The 11,452-nt window shown below is 43.4% G+C and overlaps 1 protein-coding gene across 1 annotated transcript; it reads right to left on the reverse strand.

The window, feature by feature from the left end:
- Window positions 334–11,435, reverse strand: NANP (N-acetylneuraminic acid phosphatase). The gene is made up of 2 exons (XM_003134309.4): window positions 11,271–11,435; window positions 334–3,696 (listed from the first exon to the last, which is right to left on the reverse strand). The coding sequence occupies exons 1-2, from the start codon at window positions 11,358–11,360 to the stop codon at window positions 3,040–3,042; spliced, it is 747 nt and encodes a 248-aa protein (XP_003134357.1). The 5' UTR covers window positions 11,361–11,435; the 3' UTR covers window positions 334–3,039.

Here is an 11,452-nt window from a genome sequence, read left to right on the forward strand (position 1 = left end):
ATTATAAAATGTCTTTTTGGAGTTCCTCTTGTGGCACAGCAGGATTGGCAGTGGCGTCTCTGCAGTGCCAGAATGCAGATCTGATCCCTAGCCAGGCACAGCAGGTTAAAGGATCCAGTGTTGCTGCAGCTGAGTTATATGCTGCAACTGTGGCTCAGATCTGATGCCTGGCTCAGAAACTCCATATGCCACCAGGAAGCCAAAAATGAAAAAACAAAACAAAACAAAACGAAAAAACCCTAACCAACCCAAACTGTCAACTGAGAATTTACAGATTTCTGTGAGTATATTACTACGAGGAAAAAAAAAAAAAAAAAAAAAAAGGACAAAACACCAGTGTTACACCATTTTTTAATTTTTAAGAAATATTCTAAATCAAAAACATTAATAAAATGTCTATTCCAAGATTTCTTAATATCTTCTATAACATTCCACTCAGAAGGCAGAAAACCACAAAGTTCTTCCCTAAGGAAGGGTGCAAATGGAATGTAATATTGCATTACTGCACTGTCCAGAACACAAACCGAGGACCAGGAAACTCAATTTCATTCCCTGCCAGATCACATTTGCTGAAGAACTGCTCACTTAACATCCTAGGTGTTTTCTTGCTGAGATTGCTGCTGTAATCCTGGAGCAATAAAGCTTCTCAGTGAGCATAATGAACATGCTGTGCTGAGACCTGTCCTGTAGGAGAGTTGAAGGACAAGCCCTGAGCATCACACATCAGAGGATCCATGCACACAACTGTGCTTTTGTCAAGACTCTCCAACTTAATTTTAAAAAGAGCTAAAATACAACTGAGGTCACATGGGCACCATACCCGGAAAAGCGATACACAAACATTCCCTGTTCAAACATTCAGTTTCAGAGCAACAGCACCCTCGACAGTCAAGTGCATAATTACATTTCGAAAAATGAAGAGTCAGCACAACAGGCATATATATGCACAGTGGCAAAGAATCTTGTTCTTGGTAGAGTAGTTGAAGGAGCCATAGCTATATATCGCAGCAAAAAACCTTAACATTTTACATTAGTAATTTCCTATAGAAAAGTTAAAAAAAAAAAAAAAACAAACCACCAAAACCGAACCCAAATTGTTATTTCTTTTGTTAACCATTTTACTCTAAGTTTGGTTGGTGAAATTACGACAGCCTTTTTAGCCTAATGGTCTTGAGAAAATTTTCTAGTTGCGAGATGCCTCACTATAGAGACATTAATTAGTAAGCACAAAGTAAGTTGATATTGAAATTTGTGAAATAATGATGTAGTTCGAAACATTTGAAAAAACATATTTAAGGCAGATGGTTATACTAAAAAGCTAGTCAGGTTATTAAATTGGCACTCTGGAAATGCTTCAGAGCAAAACCTAATTTTCTATTAGTGTTCATCATATGGGTGAAATTATTCAGTCAGTAGACAAAAGATGGGGGCAGTATGATTAGGCAATTCCTCTCTGATGTGGCCACAAAAGGAAAATGACTTCTGGTGCCATGTGGCTCGTGCTCATCCACAGCAAGACAGACTAGCCTCTCAAACCCATTGCATATTTTGGAAAAGAGAATAAAAATACTTCCATAAATTATCACAACACTGTAAATCAACTATACTTGAATAAAACTTAAAAAATGAAGGAAAAAAAAAAGTACTTCCATAAGAGGTAAAGACTAACAGAATCTGTAAACTCAGTCTGGAAAGATGTGAAAATGTAATGGAAAAGGAGCACCATATGCTGATTTTAACAACTTTTTTTACTGGAGGAATTTATTGGTCATATACACGCCATAGGAAAATTACCACCCCTAAAAGGTAATGCAGAAAAACTAGGTTCATTAGAGAAATATACATTCAAAATAGGCAAAAATATGGTGCGTGGTTTTAGTTATTTATTTTGGTCCTTTTTTGTCTTTCTAGATCTGCACCCACGGCATACGAAAACTCGAAGGCTAGGGGTCTAAGTGGAGCTGCCCTCCTACACCACAGCCACAGCAACTTGGGATCCGAGCCTCTCTGCGATGTACACCACAGCTTATGGCAACACCTGATCCTTAACCCATTGAGCAAGGCCAAGGATCGAACTCGAGTCCTCACGAATACTAGTCGGGCTCATTATCTCTGAGCAACAACAGGAACTCCTGGTGCACTATTTTAAAACAGAAAATATGAAAAAAAAATCTTTTTTTTTTTTTTTTTGCTTTTTAGGGCCACACCTGTGGCATATGGAAGTTCCTAGGCTAGGGGTCCAATTGGAGCCACAGCTGCTGCCCACACCACAGCCACAGCAGCGGGGAATCTGAGCTGAGTCTGCGACCTACACCACACTCATGGTGAGATCCTTAACCCACTGAGCGAGACCAGGGATTGAACTTGAAACCTCATGGATCCTAGTTGGGTTTGTTAATCGCTGAGCCATGAAGGGAATGCCATGAAAATTATTTCACTATGAAATGCCTTGATTTGCATGTGACTTGGTATTTACTTCATATTAACCAGATCCAACTGCTCTAATAAATCTCTATTATATATATTTTAGGATATCTATTTTTTAAAAATAGCTATTTTTTTCTTCTTTGGCTGCACCTGTGGTATGCAGAGTTCCCAGGCTAGAGATCAAACCTGCAACACTGAAGTGACAATACAGGATCCTTAACCCACTGAGCCTTAAGAGAACTCCAAAAAATATATATGTTTAAGCCAAAACATAAAAACTATATTGTGCATCCATGTATGAGATAGCCCCTTGGTATCTTCATGGATCCAAGATGCTAAAAGATTAATAAAATATATTTTTTAAAAAAACCTCTAGCCATAGATTAACACATACACTTCCCCAAGTTTTCTGGATCACAATACTAAAAGGAACTTGCATTAATGTATTCTGGGTTTTTAGATATAAATACCAGTCAATGGTCGGTTGGTCATTAAATGACAAGTATAATTATTCCTAGTACTGGGTCACAGTATACAGAATGCCTTAACTTTTCTTAGTTCACACCCTGTAATTTGACCCTAAAATTTGTAAGCATGCCCCTTTTCTGTGCTTTAAGCTGACACGCCGACTTTGCAGTCTATACTCTGTAGGAGAGCAGGTAACTCTAGGACAGAGGAAACTATATAGTGTGGCACGGGGGATGACTTCAATGGCACCATTCCATTTTTATTTATCCAGACTGTTGCTTTCAGTCCTGCATTGAGGCCTCCTTGTATATCGGTTTCTAGTGTGTCACCAACCATCACACAGTCCCCGGGCTGTACTCCCAGGAGATCACAGGAGTAATAAAATATGGAAGGTGCCGGTTTCTCTTCTTTCTGCTCACCACCTACAACGATAGCATCAAAATAGGACTGACAGGCACAAGCCTCAATCTTCTCCCTCTGGGTCTGTCTTTCTCCGTTTGTTAATAAAAGTAGGCGGACCTCCTTCCGAAGTTCAGTGAGCATGGCTTTGATGTCTTCCGCTAGCGTCATATGCTGTAAACGTGTAGATTTCCACAAGAAATAACATTCTTCAGCCAATTTCCTATTGGCTACACCACCTTTTGTTTCCTGGATTGCTTCTTCCCAGTGTGAAGTCCTTAGGTCAGTAATGCATGTGTTCGAAGGATGAAAACATTCCTTGCTGAGTTTAACTTGAACTTTGTCACAGATGATTTCAGCCTCTTCTTTATAATGGTATTTTGATTGTAAGAGTTTTATCACCTAGGTAAAGGAAAATAACTCCATCAACACACTTCCCCCGTCTTTAATACTCTTTAATGCCCTGAGAAGCTGTGATCCTATAAACCCATAGCAGAGAGAGATTCAAACTCCACCCTTCTGGTCTTAAGGAAGCTCTATTACCACACCATTTCTGGTGGGAATAGGTCTTATTATTATTTTTTAAAAATCTTTTTAGGGCCGCACCCATGGCATATGGAGGTTCCCAGGCTAGGGGTCGAATTGGAACTGTAGCTGCTGGCCTACACCACAGCCACAGCAATTCAGGATCCCAGCTGCATCTGCGACCTACACCACAGCTCATGGCAATGCCAGATCCTTAACCCACTGAGCGAGGCGAGGGATAGAACCCGTGTCTTCATGGCTAATAGTCACAATAGTTTCTGCTGTGTCACAACAGGAACTCCCAATTCTGTATTTTTAAAAACGTGTATGTAGGAGTTCCCTGGTGGCCTAGCAGGTTAAGGATCTGGCATTGTCACTGCTGTGGCACGAATTGATCCCTGGCCCAGGAACTTCTGCATGCCTTGGCTGAAAAATAAATAAGTAAATAAATAAATGAAGTATGTGTAGCTCTAATGGAATCAAGCATGTTTTGTAATTTCAGCAGTTTAATAACAGTGCTTCTTCCAAACTTAGGTTTTCCAGATAAAAACTTCAAGTAGTTCTGAGCCTCCCTCTTTGTCACACTGGTTCTGAATCCCTTAACATAATCCTCTTGTTTTCCATAGCTATTTATCTTGGCTTCTTATTATATTGGGTTCTTATCCATTTGGACTTCTCTAACATTTACTAAGACACTAATGTGGCAAGCATTAGGCCCAATGCTCACATCATTATCTCTTTCCTTTTTTTTTTTTTTTAAATGGGACACACCTGCAGCATATGGAAGTTCCCCGGCCAGGGGTTAAACTGGAGCTGCAGCTGCAGCCTACAATACAGCTTGCAAGAACCCACTAAGAAAGGCCAGGGATCAAACTTGCATGCTCAGAGAGACAGCTTCGGGTTTTTAACCTACTGAGCCACGATGGGAACTCCCACATCATTATTATTCATCTTTTCTGTAACTCTGCAAGGGAGTTTTCTTTTTGAGATGAGGGAATGTAAGTTCAGAACGGATAAATAACTTGCCCCAGGTGAGATTTAAGCCCACACTTGCCTATTCCCACAGGCCACATGCTTGCTTTGGACTGCTTGTCCTCAAGACATTAGCTGGTGGGGGAAATCACCACCACAAATGCTGGGCTGAGTGCCTTGACAGTCACATGAACAACTGGAAATAAAATGTAAAGAGGGCAGAGGAAGGGACATTTAAACCAAGGAGTTACCAAGCCCAGAAGGTAGAGATGGGAGGAGAAAAAATCATTCTAGACAGAAGGAACCATACTAAAGACAGTACTTGGGATTGGGTGAACTACCTGTACTTCAAGCCCCTGTCCTGGGGACATCTGGGGAAAGCCAATCATGCCAGGGCAATTTTAGATCTTTTGAGGATGAGTGCAATGCACATAGCTCAGGCTAAAAAGTGACTACTGCTGAAGCAAAGCAGTCAAACAAGTTAAACTGTGTTGGCTTAAACTCTACAGGGAATAAATGATCTGCTACTCACACCAGATACTCAATTCATCTACTGAAAAGGGGAAAGAGCTGAACAGACACATTCTTCCCTCGAATAAGAATCACACCAGAGGTAAAGGGAGTGTTTTTTAGGCTATCTGTGCTAATCACAAAATGTAATAGTTAAGAAAAGTCTTACTAGTCCAAGAAAAATACAACTGCCCTAAGGATTTTAACTGAAGGCAAAACATTGAAATTTTGTGCTTTGTAAAGTTAAATTTCAATGAACAAATCAAGCCCTTTCAATCTCCATAGTTACATCACCATCTTTTCTAGCAATGTCAACTGAATTACTCCTGGGCTATGACCGAAGGTTACACCAAAGTTTTAGCAACACTACTGCTACACAATAAAAAGACAAGGCTGCCAAGATTCCATAGTACTCCTGCTTAAGTAGGAGCTGGCTCACAATAAATGAGAACTCCCAATAAAGATCCAATCTCCTGGAAACTGCAACTGGCAATTTGTTAAACACATTTTTTCTTTTTTTTTGTCTTTTTGCCTTTTCTAGGGCCGTTCCCTCGGCATATGGAGATTCCCAGGCTAGGGGTCGAATTGGAGCTGTGGCCACCGGCCTACACCAGAGCCACAGCAACGAGGGATCCGAGCCGCGTCTGCAACCTACACCATAGCTCACGGCAATGCCGGATCATTGACCCACTGAGCAAGGTCAGGGATCGAAACCGCAACCTCATGGTTCCTAGTTGGATTCGTTAACCACTGCACCACACAGGAACTCCCAAACACATTCTTGGGATCTGAAAACGGCAGTTTAGCTTACCTTAAAGGGGAGAGTCTTATGAAGGCATGGCATATTGCTCCTAAGTTGCAAAATTGCTTCCCATTAAACTCCCTGAATTAACCTTGCCATTTTGTTACACAAATTATATATTCATTTGGGATAACAAGTGGCATTTTAATAATGTTAACATATTTGGGGAAAAAAGTTTATCAGTCATTCACATATTAATAGTAGTTCAAACAGAAATAACACCTAAGGTGACACAGTATACATTTTTGGTGCAAACTCTCCTAACACCTGCACTGAGAGAACCAGAGTTTTAATTCAATTGGTGGTAGAGGAAAAAGATCTTTATTTGGAGGTGTGATGACATTGTGCATAAGGGTAACGCAGGCCTGAAAAGGATTCTAAGTAAAATGAGCCCACTAGGCACCTATAGGCCTGAAGAAAGGAGCCCTAAGATAGTGAGATAGGTGAGATCAATTTGTAGACACAATAGAAACTCAAATTCCATCTACTTCAAAACTTAAGGTTAGGAGTTCTGTCGTGGCTCAGTGGTTAACGAATCCCACTAGGAACCATGAGGTGGTGGGTTCGATCCCAGGCCTTGCTCAGTGGGTTAAGGATCCGGCATTGCCGTGAGCTGTGGTGTAGGTTGCAGATGTGGCTTGGATCCTGAGTTGCTGTGGCTCTGGTGTAGGCCGGTGGCTACAGCTCCGACTGGACCCCTAGCCTGGGAACCTCCATGTGCTGCAGGAGCGGCCCAAGAAACCGCAGAAAGACAAAAACAAAAACAAAAACCTTAAGGTTATATCTCAAACACATACAAAAAGGAAACTCTATTCCTCTACCTCCTGCTCTCTGGACCCAGAATTAAAGTTAATACTATCAGTACTAGTCAGGTTCATTAACCACTGAGCCACAACAGGAACTCCTTTAGCTGTGATTTAAAAAGACTTTTTGAGGGCTAGTGTGGGAACCATGTAACACTTAATTAACATGATTAAGATATGAGATGGCAAGACACAAGGTGCTACAGTAACAAGTTAACTCCATAAAAGCACATTTATTATGTTCACTGTCATCCCACTAAATTAAAAAGTAAACTCAAAAATGCAAGTCTTTTTGCTCTATTCTCTGAGAAACCCTAATTTTCTGTAGAAGGGTTCCTCTTGAGTAGTGACACCGAGAGACAGGCCTGAAGAGTGTAAAAAGAAATAACTTCCCTAGAAGAGCTAAAAAAAAATTAAAGCTAATAGCCAGTATTTTGTAATAACAGTAAATGAAAAGCAACCTTTAAAAATTGCATAATGCAGCAGAAACAAATCTGACTAGGAACCATGAGGTTGTGGGTTTGATTCCTGGCCTTGCTCAGGGGGCTAAGGATCCGGCGTTGCCGTGAGCTGTGGTGTGGGTCGCAGACGCGGCTTGGATCTGGTGTGACTGTGGCTGTGGCGTAGGCTGGCAGCTACAGCTCCAATTAGACCCCTAGCCTGAGAACCTCCATATGCTGCGGGTGTGGTGCTACAAAGCCAAAAGACCAAAAAAAAAAAAAGGTATAAAAATAAAAAATTTTTAGGAGTTCCCTTGTGGTGCAGCGGGTTAAGTCTCAGTTGTTGCAGCTGAGGAGCAGATCACAACTGTGGCGCGGGTTTGATCCCTGGCCTGGGAACTCCCACATGCCACGGGTGCAGCCAAAAAAAATTTTTTTTTAAAGAGAGAGGATGGAAGAAGAAAAAAAATAAAGCTGTTATATTGTCAGTATATGACTTCTTCTCCCCAAGCCCAAGGCAATGGCAGGACTTTTCCCTCTTCCTCCTTTCATAAATCATTCAGAATGATTCAGAGAGATGGCATGTTATTTTTGAATAGGCCAACATCTGTGGGCACTGTATTCTTTTTTTTTTTTGGTTGCCCCACGCATATGGAGTTCCCGGACCAGGAATCAGGCAACTCTGGATCCTTAACCCACCGTGCCAGGCTGGGAATCAAACCTGTGTCCCAACACTCCCAACAGTCTTTCATAGGGAACCCCAGACATTGTGTTCTTATGTGATAAAGTGATCTCAAATCCTTGAATAGTCAATTCTGCCCATTTCACAGGTTAATTATAAAAGAAATGGTAAGAGAACAAGACTGGAGAACTGGACTTTTATCCACCCATTCATCATTTACCATGTGTCAAACTGGGTAAATAAGAAAGTCTGATCCCTCTTAAGAAGCTTGCTAGTTAGTTGTGGGCATCTGAGCTGCAAGAATTAATTGTAATATCCTTTGACTAGTACATTAAAAGATACATGAACAATACAGAGTTGGTATAAGGGAGGGTGTAAAGGGCAGGGAGAAATACAATCAGACTTTTGTTTTAGAAATTTTGCTGTGATAGGAATGTGGAGGATGAATTGGACATTGCAAGCCTGGAAACAAGACCACAGCAACAGTCTACATGAGAGACAAATCCAGCTTTAACTAAGACAAGGGAAGAGGGGATGTCAGGAGGGGACAGACTGAGTGACAGAGTGGACAGTGGTACAATTCTGGAACACTGGATTCTGTGTACTTCCCATGCATTGTATTAGGGTATTTGACTTTTTTGTTGTTGTTTTTTTTTTTTTGTTGTTGTTGTTGTTGTTGCTATTTCTTGGGCGGCTTCCGTGGTATATGGAGGTTCCCAGGCTAGGGGTTGAATCGGAGCTGTAGCCACCGGCCTACGCCAGAGCCACAGCAACGCGGGATCCGAGCCGCGTCTGCAACCTACACCACAGCTCACGGCAACGCCAGATCGTTAACCCACTGAGCAAGGGCAGGGATCGAACCCGCAACCTCATGGTTCCTAGTCGGATTCGTTAACCACTGCGCCACGACGGGAACTCTTGTATTAGGGTATTTGAGAACTAATGTCACTATTCAAATTTTACAAGGAAGGTTTGAGCTCAGAGTGGTTAAGTAACTTGTTCAGGCACTTCCAGCTAGGTATTGGGAGAGCAGAGATTCAAACTCAAATGTCTGATTTTTAAAGCCTAAACTCCTGGCCTATAACAAGAACTGAAGTAAAATAAGAATTTAATTATAACACACTGGACTTGGACTGCCAAGAACACACAGGTAAATATGTATGGTCTCCAGCTAGATAGTGGAGGCAAACATAGTAGAGGGTGGTACCCTTGAGGTCAAGACCAAAAGTGTGAAGATGGAAGGGACAGATGCATGTGCACTGATTTCCCGCTGTGGCTCAGTGGGTTAGTGATCTGCTTTGTCTCTGTGGAGGCACAGGTTCCATTCTTGGCCCAGTGCAGTGGGTTAAGGATCCAAGTTGCTATAGCCTGTGGTGTAGATTGTAGTTCTGGCTTGGATTTGATCCCTCCCTGGCTTGGGAACTTCCACATGCCATAGGGGCAGCAAAAAAAGAAAAAAAAAAACACCTGTCTTAGTCCAGGATTCTGGCAATGTGGGAGGTGCCTAATGATGCTGAGTCTATTTCATTCTGGTGGCAAATACAAAAGACACACTGCAGTGCATCTGGGAACAAACAGGAAGTAGAAACATGGAGATAATGGTATAGATTTCTCTTGAAAAACATGGCTGTCAAGTTAATATCTTGTGGAGAAAGAAAAGTCCAAGGGAAGTGTTCTTTTTGGTTTTATTCTTTTATTTTTTGTTTTTTAGGGCCAAACCCGCAGCATGTGGAGGTTCCCAGGCTAGGGGTCTAATCAGAGCTACAGCTGCCAGCCTATGCCACAACCACAGCAACAAAGGACCTGAGACCCCAGCCTCGTCTGAGACCTACAGCACAGTTCATGGCAACACCAGATCCTTAACCTACTGAGCGAGGCCAGGGATCAAACCCACAACCTCATGGTTCCTAGTCAGATTTGTTTCCACTGCGCCACAACGGGAACTCCAATGTGTTCTTTTTAAAGTATTGGACAGATCTGGAAGTTCCCGTTGTGGCTCAGCAGTAATGAGCCCAACTAGCATCCAGAAGGACATGGGTTCAATCCCTGGCCTCACTCAGTAGGTTAAGGATCCGGCATTGCTGTGAGCTGTGGTGGCTGGGATCTGATGTTGCTGTGGCTGTGGTGTAGGCCGGCAGCTGTAGCTCCTTTTCGACCCCTAGCCTGGGAACTTTCATATGCTGCGGGTGCAGTCCTAAAAAATATATATATATATATACATATATATATATATACACACACATATATATATACACACACACATATATATACACACATACATATATATACACACACACACACACACATATATACTGGACAGATCTGAAAACAGAGTGGAATGCATCCCATGTACCAAGAAGCAGCTTGGGAGAGACAACCTAACTAACGAGGCATGAAGAGAGTTGAAAAGATTAAGTTCCAAAGTGGGTTTTGCAGGTATGATAATTCTAGTTTTCTCTTTAAAGCTGAAAGCATAAGAAAGAAAATAGAGGGGGCTTAGGGTCTTTTTTTTTTTTAGGGCCGCACCTGCAACATATGGAAGTTCCCAGGCTAGGGGTCGAACGGCTACCAGCCTAGGCCACAGCCAGGCCAGACCAGATCCGAGCAGCATCTGGATCAGAACAGCAACACCAGATTCTTAACCCACTGAATGAGGCCAGGGATCCAATCCGCATCCTCATGGATACTAGTAGGGTTCATTACCGCTGAACCACAATGGGAGCTCCCTGCTTAGGTTTTTGAAAAGCATGAGAAAGGTCTGAAAGTGCATAAGCAGGTACAGAAAGGAGGCCATATCCCGCGCAGCAGGACTAGCGCTGAGTGTTACCTCTGAAACCTACAGCAGCTGGGACACCACATGAGTGTTGCCGCGGGGAAAACGCTCTAGAGTCAATTAAGTCCAGGCTCAAAGGCCCAGCGAAGACCACGCGGTGGGAGACCACCCTTCCGCTGTCACTCCTGGGGAGCGGGGCTCCTCTGCCCTCGTGGCAATTCAGCGACACCCTTCCGGTGCCTGTGCAGGGAGCGCTCTAGGCGCGCAACCTCGCAGTCCAGGAATAGCCTGCCTGCTCCAATCGGGCGGGGGCGGCGGCTACTGCCGCCGCGTGCGGAGACTAGGAGGCCCCCCGGCACGAGCCGCCTCGGTACGGACTTAGCACAGTGTACAAGGCAGCGGGCCGGGGGCCCAAGAGCGCGAGGGGCTGTGGCGTCGAGCTCGAGGGGAGCGGGCGCAGGAACGTTACCTCCAACATGCCCTTCCGACTCGCACCGGCCGTGTCGATGAGCGTGTTGTCCAAGTCAAAGAAGACCGCCCGCACCCGTCTCAGCCCCATGGCGCTGCCGCCCGCACGACCAGCCAACTCGCCGTTGCTGCCCGCGCGTGCGCCAGACGGCCCGTGGGCGGGGCCACTAAGCCACTAGACCT

This window comes from Sus scrofa, chromosome 17 (genome assembly GCF_000003025.6).
Source record: "Sus scrofa isolate TJ Tabasco breed Duroc chromosome 17, Sscrofa11.1, whole genome shotgun sequence".
NCBI classification, from domain to species: Eukaryota; Metazoa; Chordata; class Mammalia; order Artiodactyla; family Suidae; genus Sus; species Sus scrofa.